General features: G+C 38.2%; 1 protein-coding gene across 2 annotated transcripts; it reads right to left on the bottom strand.

Moving 5' to 3' along the window:
* Window positions 1–2,364: 2,364 nt before the first annotated feature.
* LOC137020185 (zinc finger protein 883) lies at window positions 2,365–10,957 on the bottom strand. 2 transcript variants are annotated; one of them, XM_067385436.1, is made up of 2 exons: window positions 10,590–10,957; window positions 2,365–6,222 (listed from the first exon to the last, which is right to left on the bottom strand). In XM_067385436.1, exon 2 carries the CDS (start codon window positions 6,136–6,138, stop codon window positions 4,738–4,740), a length of 1,401 nt encoding a protein of 466 aa, XP_067241537.1. In that variant the 5' UTR covers window positions 6,139–6,222; window positions 10,590–10,957; the 3' UTR covers window positions 2,365–4,737. The 2 variants fall into 2 exon arrangements, with proteins under 2 accessions (XP_067241537.1, XP_067241538.1); XM_067385437.1 differs by lacking the exon at window positions 10,590–10,957 and adding an exon at window positions 9,707–10,168.
* Window positions 10,958–11,298: the final 341 nt, after the last annotated feature.

Genomic DNA, 11,298 nt, shown 5'->3' with positions numbered 1-11,298 from the left:
CAAAGTAAAGAGTCATATGTTTTTCCCTGTGCAGATGTCACATGGTGTAACTTTAGATACTGAAATTCCAAAGATCTCAGTACAGTTAATATACATACTGTATGCTGTTATTACTGAATCTGTTAACACATCAAATCAAGCTGTTTTGATTCTTTCTCTTCAGGCATTTAGTGTAGAGGTCAGAGGTGTATAGTCACGAATTACAAATTCTTGTTTTTGGAAATTTCTACTTTACGTGAGTATAAATATTTTTGTTGAATTTTACTTTTTATACTTCACTTCATTTTTAAATTTATATTCTTACTCAGATACAAAAAAAAAAAAAAAAAGATCTTTATATATCAAGTTTGTGAATGAATCTTTTGATTAGTTCGGTTTAACTGAATGTGTCAAACCGAAATGATTCATTTTACGAATCACAAATCTGAATCTAACAGCTCTCCTGATGTGATGAGAATTCAGAACACTTGTCAATGAGACGTAACTGGAATTGGTTATAAATACACAGCATCTCTTCATGAACACTGGGAACATCAGTACCTGGTTTCACGTGCACACCCTCGGGTTCTAGGGGGGTGTATTATATTTAGTTTAGATTAGTATTAGGTGGTTTAGCGTTAGGGACCCAAAGAGAACCTTGTGAAGGTGGGCAGCAGATGGCACCCTAGATCGTAACCAACATTTTTTTTTTACTGTATTCATACTATATGTACTAATGAGTTATTTAATAAATGTTTATGTTATGAAATCCCATAACAACTTCGACCAGTTGAACAACACAAAGACATGAAACTGCTCTTTTAATTCTTTCAAATAAATATTATAAAATTGCATGAACTGACCAAAGCATTTAAAGGTGCCCTAGAACATTCTTTCACAAGATGTAATATAAGTCTAAGGTGTCCCCTGAATGTGTCTGTGAAGTTTCAGCTCAAAATACCCCATAGATTTTTTTAAATACATTTTTTTAACTGCCTATTTTGGGGCATCATTAACTATGCGCCAATTCAGGCTGCGGCCCCTTTAAATCGCGGGCTCCCTATGAAAATAGCGACGACTCTCTTGTCCTTGTGAATACAGTAATAAACGATCGTAACTTTAACCACATTTAACAGTACATTAGCAACATGCTAATGAAACATTTAGAAATATATCACTAAAAATATCATGATATCATGGATCATGTCAGTTATTATTGCTCCGTCTGCCATTTTTCACTGTTGTTCTTGCTTGCTTACCTAGTCTGATGATTCAGCTGTGCACAGATCTGTATGAACAAAGACACACATTAGGCATCAGTGTCAGATATTAATTCATTGGTAAATTGGTCATTTAGTTAAACATTTAACATTGTTTTTGTTTTTTCAGACTGTGGATACATTACAATTATCTTACCATGCTTCAAAAAAGACACAGTAAAATGGTTTGTTGATTGTTGGTTGATCAATCTATCAAAAGTGCTCCAAGGAAGGAACAGTGGTGAACCGGCGACAGGGTCATGGGCGGCCGAGGCTCATTGATTCACGTGGAGAGTGAAGGCTGGTCCGTGTGGTCCAATCCAACAGACGAGCTACTGTAGCTCAAATTGCTGAAGAAGTTAATGCTGGTTCTGATAGAAAGGTGTCAGAATACACAGTGCATCAGTTTGTTGCGTATGGAGCTGCACTAATGTCTAATATGGACCATCGAAAGGAAGTGTACCCCACTTCTAAAGCTATCTCTGATTTTAAACACATTTTGGCCACCCCTGAAATGGGTAATAACATTGACGTAGGCTGTCAACATTAAAAAATATATATGTAGGTTAAGTAATTAAAATTTGTGTGTGCTTTTATGTTGTCTTGCAGAAACACTGTCATACCATATTTGCATGGTGTTCATTTTTGTGCTAATGTTACCCTTCCTCAATAGTCTTGTGCTGACATCTTTTGGCCGATGAAAGAATTACAGGTAACAACTAGTAGGTGGCATTTTCATCAAGGACTTCCTGGGGCCAGACGCATAAACATAGCCAGTATTGTTAAGACTGTGTCTGAAGAAATAGTCTGACCAACTAACAGTTAGCCAAGAGGCAATCAGTCTTACATTTCAGTATCAAATTAGACCAATCTATGTTTTTATTTAACTGACATAAAGTTATGAAGTCTTAAAGAAGAAAAAAATTGATGACTAACTTGTAAGACTAGCCTTAGCAGTTTATGCAGCTGGGCTGGTTTCAATTATTTAGACAATAAGATGGGCACACGAGGCAATAAAGTGTGCAATTATTCAAACTAGTAAACTGATATCTGGACTTCATCACTGAACCATACTTGTACTGCCAAGATTCAACAGACAGATACAGTGATTCATGAACCAATTATTTATTACAAAAAAAATGCAAGACTGAACTCTTAAACTGTAATCTAATGGCAAACACAATACAAAAACATACATCTTTATATAAGATGTAGGTCTGCTGCATCGAGAGATGAAATAGCTACAGCAATTGAAAACAAAGAAAATGACAAACATAAATCAAACCATGAGGAGTGTGGACAGGAGAGCAATAAACCTTATATTATTGGAAAGAATTAAAAACAATGACTAGAACCAAGGAAATATATTAAAACAACCAACAACTATAGAGTACCAAGAGCGTTTTCTTTTTTGATAACATCATTCTGGGTGTAACAGTGTCATCTGTGCTTCATACGTGCGTCTCAACTCTTCTCAAAGTCTCATTTTTCAAACACCAAAAATGGGTTAGTAATTGCTATTCAATTTCAATGGTGAGCGAAAGTCCAGAGGCGTATGAACATGGAACAGGAGACTGATTGAACACCTTTGATGAGCTGAACCGCACGTCTTTTGTGGCGCGTCGAAGAGCTTTGGTCTTACACAATGTAGCTGAGGGCACTTGATCAATTTTTCAAAAATGCGTGGAAGATATTTCCGTGCCTCGTTCATTTGAAGTTTTGACCAGGAGATCCAAAGTCGCGTTCCAATTTCCTAAATATGTAGTGCTTCTGTCTATAAATACAATAGTGCAATGCTTGTTAAAATATGAAATCCCTTGGCTATTCCATAACTTATGAAGATACAGAAAAATAAATCAGATAGAACTTCTTTTTGCAACTGCAACTTTTTACACATATACAGCAGAAGTAAAAAGCACACACTTTGCGAGTATATTCTTTTCTCATATTTATCAAGTGCACGCACACAAATTTATATGAACAATATTTTAAGTGCATCTGTACATGTCCATGTCAACAAGCATCAAACACCCTCCATGGACACAATGGATTTCATATTTTGACAAATTAACATCGAAGAGGAAATAAGTACCAAAGACAACATGTTGAGGAAACTAGTCAAACCAATCAAATCACCCCAAACCCTTGTTAGTTTGGAGAACATCTCCATTTGCACTCATCCAGCAGTTTTTAATGAAACGGTATACACTTTTTTTTAATATATATATATAATATCCCATAAAACCAAACAGCAAAACTTGCTCTTGTGTGTCCATACTTCAAGTGAGAAAAGCCTTCAATTAGTTGGTCTAAGAAATTAGGTCGCATAAATATAATTACAGGGGACATCATTAATTCAAACCACACACTTAATAGAACAACGTTCAAGTAAATTGCATATAAAATTTACTTCTTGCATACAAAACTCGCCCATCACTCTCCTCTACTCCAACCTACACCTCAACAAGTACTTTATTTTGGGTTCACAGGATTAGTGCAAGCACGAAAAATAAATAACACCTGCATTGCCAATGCCATCTGCTTTTCTCGGTTTTTCTTGTGGACACCTAAAAATGAGAATTACACAATTTGCCTCGCAAAGAATTACCTTCCCAGTAAACCGAATGAACAAAACAAAAGGGAATGTCAACCAAAGCAAAACAAAAAGAAAAACTTTTCTTTCATTAACAAAGATTGCTACTAGATCCCCTATAACATGGCCGAAAAGGGCAATAATAATTACAAGACTATTAGATAGAAGCCACACAGCCAAATTACGATGTCGTAAAATAAGAATGAGGGGTAAACAAACAAACAAAAACAAAAAACAGCAAAAACCAACCCGATCTCACGGCAATTCGTGCATATTTTACGAGGTGGCCAATTCGTAGGTCATTCATACGAATTTGGCAACTCGTAAAATACATACGATTTAGCAAAAAATGTATGAGGTAAAAAAAAAATAAAAATTGTACGACCTCACAACGCTAAATCGTACATATTTTATGAGGTGGCTAATTCGTAGGACTGCACTCGTACGTTTTTTGCTAAATTGTACGTATTATAACAAGTGGCTAATTCATACAAATTCGTATGACCTCACTCGTACGTTTTTTGCTAAATCGTACATATTTCACGAGTTGTCAAATTTGCATGACCTACCCCTAACCCCTTCCCTAAACCTAACCGTCACTGGGGTTTAGACAAATCTTATAAATTCGTGCAAATATAATTTTTGCTAAATTGTTTGTATTTTACGAAATGGCAAATTCATATGAATTCGTACGATTTAGCAAAAAAACGTAGGCTACCTCACTGGGGTTTAGACAAATCGTATGAATTTGTACGAGTGAGGTTGTACGAATTCGCCACCCCGTAAAAATACGTACGAACTGGTCGCGAGATAGCGTTGGCCAGAACACAACAACACTTTTCCCCATCACAGTTCCAGAACATCCGTGTCGACTGTGCCAGGACAGTTCCAGAATCTCGGTCCTTCTCACTCGGACTCGTATTCCAGCGGGGCCACCTCATCGATGACCAGTTCCTCTTCGCACTTAATGTCATCCAGTTTGGGTGAGAGCCTCATTGCCGCGTGGACCTTCTTATGGCGTGAGAAGCTGGAGGAGTGAACGAAAGTCTTCCCGCACTGTGGGCACTCGTAGAGCTTGCCTGAAGCGTGCGTTTGCTGGTGCTGCTTGAGGTTGGAGGGCCGTGTGAAGGTCTTCTTGCAGATGTTACAGTTGTAGCACTTGTCGCTGGCATGCGTGTGCTCATGCCGAGACAGACTGGTGGTGTGGCTGAAGCGCTTCTCGCACATGCGGCATGGGTACGGCCGCTCCTCGTTCGGCAAGCACAGCCTCTTCTTGCCCCCTTTGTTGTGCTTGTTCTTCTTGCACAGAGTGTAGTAGTTGGGCTTATCGCGGGAGCACAGCTTCAGGCGGATCTTTAGGTCCGAGGACTTGTCGAGCGCGTCTTTGCCGTGCGTGTACGAGTTGAGCAGCTGTCGCACGTGAGCCACCTGGTGCTTGGAGAGGCCGGCGGAGTGGCTGAAGACCCTGTCGCACTGCGCGCACTGGTACTGCTTCTCGCGCTCGCCCGAGGGGACCGGCGTTCTTTTATTCGTGCCGTGGAAACTGTGCTGGGTCATGATGGGCGCAGGGGTTGGAGCCGGGTACAACGGCCTAGCGTTTTTATCCAGGCCTTTTTTGTGGATTAACCGATGCCGCGACAGGCTAGAGCTGTGATTGAAGGTTTTGCCGCAGGTGTTGCACGTGTGCAGTCTCTTGGTTTTGTGGCATTTCTTGTGTATCGCCAGAAGCCGCTTGCCGTTGCACCTCACCCCGCACAGATTGCACAGCAGAGACTTTTTGTTGTCGCCTAACTTGCTGAAACCTTTCGAAGAAGGGAGGGATGATCTATCCGAGTGCACATGCAGATGGCGAGCAAGACTTGAGGAATGGCTGTAGATTTTGCCGCAGAAGTGGCACTTATAGGTTCTAGTATGAGACACCTCCTTCTCCCAGGAAATATCGGAAACATCCTCGTCTTCGCACAGCTGGCTATTCCCCGGTTCTGTGTTGTCGTCGGAGTCTGATTCACTTCCCACCTCCTCCTCGTGCGTCGGGATCAAATTCGGATCTATTTCCTCACATTCTGGGTACACGGCTTCGTAAGGGACAAAGAACGTCTCGTCCGGTTCCACTTTCACTATCTGATCGGAGGTGAAGCAAGTAGCCTCGTCCAAATCCTTTTTCACACAGGCTAAAGTGAATTTTGAGCCCACCTCGGCCCACTTGACCACATATTCGATGGGCTGGGTGTCCAGCTCCACCGTGATGAAGTCTGCTCCTAAAGCGTCCTGCTCGGAGCAGGTCAGCTCTGTTTCGATCTCTTCCATTAGGGCTGATCTTCACAGCCCTTCTGTTGCTTTCTCACTGGGGAGCAGTGCCTATTCCAGGCTTAATTTACACCTCAGCAAATCCTAGTAGGAAACAAAAACAAAAAAATGCTTGAGTTAAATTAAACAGTACCAGCAATAATAACATACATCAGCCAATATTTGGCTATTTTGAGACTATTGGCTGATAATTAGTCAGTCTGACAGATTATTATCTCCCCCTTGTGTCAATTCAAGCAACAGCTTTGTCAATTTATAATAAACTATTTCTGTAGTAGCTAATTTTGAGTTCATATTGAGTAAAATAGATGTTTTTTATAATCATGGGATAGCATTACTACATTTATATCAGCATTATATTACTCTTAAGGATTAGTTCACTTCAGAATTAAAATCTCCTGATAATTTACTCACCCCCATGTCATCCAAGATGTTCATGTCTTTCTTTCTTCGGTCAAAAAGAAATTAAGGTTTTTGAGGAAAACATTCCAGGATTTTTCTCCATATAGTGGACTTCAGTGGGGTCCAACGGGTTGAAGCTCTACATGATCCCAGATGAGCAATAACACTGCATTCACACAGGGCGCGCGTTAACACTTCTTGTTAACTTTGAATGGGTGACGTCATGTGTTGCCAAACTGAATTGTGGGTTCCGTCGCATCGCTTCACTCGTGTTGCTCGCGGCTGAAGATCAACTTTTAAAGCGCCAACGCAGGCATCAGCCAATCAGATCGCAAACACTCTAGAGCAGTCGCTAGCCAACTGCGTTTATGCTACACCGAAAAGTATTGTGATTGGCTGTTATCACTTTAATGGTCATGTCAACACAAGCTTCAGACATGCCCTCCATCAAGCATTGATGCTGACCCCCTGTGTGAATGCAGCTTAAGGGTCTTATCTAGAGAAACAATCGGCCATTTTAAAAAAAAATAAATAAAAATGTATATAGTTTTTAACCACAAATGCTCATTTTCCACTGCTCTACGATGTGCCACACGTGACGTAATCACATTGGAAGGCGGAAGTACCGCTGTAGGTCGAAAAACTCCCATCTCATTTTCTCGTCGGTTAACCTTTTTTTGTAAAGGCCGTTTCGCTTAATCTTTGCACGTTCGCTTTGTAAACACTGGATCTGTACTGACCTTTATAGCGTGGCTACGTAATATGCGGCGCATCTCAGAACAGTGCAAGACAAGCATTTGTGGTTAAAAAGTATTTATTTTTTTTTATTTTTTTTTTAAAGAAAATGAACAATCGTTTTTCTAGATAAGACACTTATTCCTCGTCTGGGATCGTGTAGAGCTCTTTGAAGCTGCACTGAAACATGAAACTGAAACACTGACATTTGGGCCTTCAACCCGTTGGTAACTGTTGAAGTACACTATATGGAGAAAAATCCTGTAATATTTTCCTCAAAAACCTTCATTTCTTTTCAACTGAAGAAAGAAAGACATGAAGATCTTGGATGACATGGGGGTGAGCAAATTATCATTCAGAAGTGAACTAATCCTTTAGGCCACTGAAAAACCATGCAAGTCTGCAAGAAAAAAAGTACAGGCTGCATGGAGACTCATGAGCTATGGTGCAAGATATTTTACTTCCTCTTAGGTTGATTTTTTTTAAGCTTATATGCATGACTACAGTATAATGAACCCTGAATATATCTGCATAGTAAATAAATTCTGTCATCAAGTTGTTCCAAACCCTGCTGAACAAATAAGAATATAATTTGAAGAATGTTGGTAACCAAACAATCGACTGGCCCCACACTATGCAAATCAATGTTTTGTTACGCATATTATTCAATATATCTTCTTTTTCATTCAGCAGGAGAAAGAAATTCATACAGGTTAGGGACAATTTGAGGGTGAGTAAATGATGACAGAACTTTCATTTTTGGATCCCTTTAACAGCAGACTCTTCCACGACTGACATCTAAGAGATCCAAACGAGAACTTTCTGAAGAATCAGTAATACATTCACCGAACATTTCTGACATTTACAGAATTCTCTAAAGAATCACTCTGACATTTAAAATAACATCCCAACGAATCATTCTGATATTTAGAGAACATTACAAGAAATCATTCTGACATTTAAACAACGTTTAGAGAAAAAAAAAATCATTTTGATATTTGGAGAACGACCTGAAGAATCATTCTAGCATTTATAGACTGTTCAGAAGAACCACTTTGATATTCAGAGACTGTTCAGAAGAATCATTCTGGCATTTATAGACTGTTCAGAAGAATCACTTTGATATTCAGAGACTGTTCAGAAGAATCATTCTGGCATTTATAGACTGTTCAGAAGAATCACTCTCCCATTTAAAATAATGTCCCAACGAATCATTCTGATATTTAGAGAACATTACAAGAAATCATTCTGACATTTAAACAACGTTTAAAAAAACATTTTGATATTCAGTGAATGTTCAGAAGAATCACTCTGATTTTCAGAGAATGTACTGAAGAATCATTCTAGCATTTATAGAATGTTCAGAAGAATCACTCTGATATTCAGATAACATTAAAAGAAATCATTCTGACATTTAAACAACGTTTAGAGGGGAAAAAATCATTTTGATATTTGGAGAACGACCTGAGGAATCATTCCAGCATTTATAGGCTGTTCAGAAGAATCACTTTGATATTCAGAGACCGTTCAGAAGAATCATTCTGACATTTATAGAATGTTCATAAGAATCACTCTTATATTCAGAAAAGAAATCAAGAAATTTACAAGAAATCATTCTAACATTTAAACGTTTAGAGGGAATTTTATTTATTTATTTATTTATTTTTTTTGATATTTGGAGAACGATCTGAGGAATCATTGTAGACTGTTCAGAAGAATCACTCTGATATTCAGAGAACGTTCAGAAGAATCATTCTGACAATTATAGAATGTTCAGAAGAATCACTCTGATATTCAGTGAACGTTCAGAAGAATCATTCTAGCATTTATAGACTGTTCAAAAGAATCACTCTGATATTCGGAGAACGTACTGAAGAATCATTCTAGCATTTATAGAATGTTCAGAAGAATCACTCTGATATTCAGATAACGTTCTGAAGAATCATTCTGACATTTAGACTGTTCAGAAGAATCATTCTGACATTTAGACTGTTCAGAAGAATCATTCAGAAATTTAGACTGTTCAGAAGAATCATTCTGACATTTATAGAACGTTCAGAATAATCATTCTGACAATTATAGAATGTTCAGAAGAATCACTCTAAAATTCAGTGAACGTTCAGAAGAATCATTCTAGCATTTATAGACTGTTCAAAAGAATCACTCTGATATTCAGAGAACGTTCTGAAGAATCCTTCTGACATTTAGACTGTTCAGAAGAATCATTATGACATTTATAGAACGTTCAGAAGAATCTTTCTGCAGTTAGTGCGGAATCTGTCAAACCCGTCGGAACGCGATAATATGTCGAACTGTAAAATGAAAGCGGACGTTCGCGCCAGGGTATTTCCTCATCAGCGGGATGCCGCGAAGTCTCGCCGATCTCCCATTTTCGCGTGTTTACGTTAGCATTATTTATTTATAAACTCACCTTCTCTGATCAATCGTGATTAAAGACATGCAGAACAATGCACTTTAACCCGCGACAAAAAAGGAAAATAAGGCAAACAAAAGCGTTACAACGGTAAACAGGAAACACAACTGTGCATTGACACGGTGCATTATGGGAAAGGATTAAATGGGGCTGCAACCGAGTACTGTATTTTTCTTTTAAAAGCATTTAATGTCCAAGTTGTCCACGTCAATAAGGTTTTAAGATCTCGATAGTAAAATGTAGACGAGCTGTATCGTGAATCGGTCTGACCTTGTAATGGCACGGAAGAGGCGTTCGCTAAAGCCTGACTGTAAACATATTATAATGGTCAGGATTCAATCGGCCCGCCATAAAACTGCACATTTATTCAGCATTATAGACGATTTAGGCGTTTAACTCACACCGAGGCCCACATACACACATACTGAAACTGAATACGATGTGTACAGGCTGTACTTTCTGTACTACTGCCAGCTTGTGCTGAAATAATTCGCATTTACGGTCGCTCGAGAATATATACTATAGTTACTGAGCATTTCGATCAATACATGACAGGAAACAGACCATCCGCGAGCCCATACAGTGTTTAAAATACCTTTTGATCGGTTATTCGTAAGAAACGGGTGCTTCACTTGGAGCAATAACAAAACAATTCGCCTCAGAAAGAGCCAAAGGTGTTATTGTGAGCCAGACTCGGAGAGTGACATATGGCCGGTGTGACTGCATGATCTGCTGTATCTAAATTCCTCAATACAGTCACTGTAATATTATCAAGCGCGTCTTCCTGTCCACACTTCATTTGTTGATTAGCCATAATCATCTACTGTACAAACATTCTGCAACGTGTTATGTCGATTAAAATGTAGTTTAAAGTCATTACCAAGCATATAATGTGCAGTTTGGTCGTTGGAAATCGGTTCGGTTCTGCCGCACCTCTGTCAGATCATCGTCGATGTCGTCACGGATGTCATTTTTCTTTTTCTTTTTTTTATCACTGCCTCTGCGCGTCACCGTTGATGCATATAACACGTGGATCGACTTCCGCATTCCATTGTGCACATGAACAGAATAAATACATAAACAGCATGAATGCAAAATGTTCTCTGAAAAAGTGATATACTCAGGATAATTTAAAGGGACTGTCTGGACATGTCTGAAATTGTTTTTTACTACGACTTAATATAATATTTGCCTAATAACAGAAAAAAAAAAAATTCATGCACATTTTCTTTTTGAAATAACATGCTCATGACAATAAATATAATTTATATTGATATATGTATTTTTAATTGTGTGTCATAAAATGTGTAACTGTAATCTGTTGATGTCACTATTTTTTTATTATGATTGTGCATGTAACATAATACCAGGAGAATCTCAAATATTTTTGCAGATTATATATACATATACACTACCGGTCAAAAGTTTGGAAACATTACCATTTTTAATGTTTTTGAACGAAGTCTCTTATGCTCATTAAGGCTGCATTTATTTCATAATAAATACAGAAAAAAACAATAAAATTGTGAAATAGTATTACCATTTAAAATTATGGTTTTCTGTTTTAATATACTTTAAAATATAATTTA

This window comes from Chanodichthys erythropterus, chromosome 5 (genome assembly GCF_024489055.1).
Source record: "Chanodichthys erythropterus isolate Z2021 chromosome 5, ASM2448905v1, whole genome shotgun sequence".
Lineage (NCBI taxonomy): Eukaryota > Metazoa > Chordata > Actinopteri > Cypriniformes > Xenocyprididae > Chanodichthys > Chanodichthys erythropterus.
This window is presented reverse-complemented; position numbering and strand designations above follow the sequence as displayed.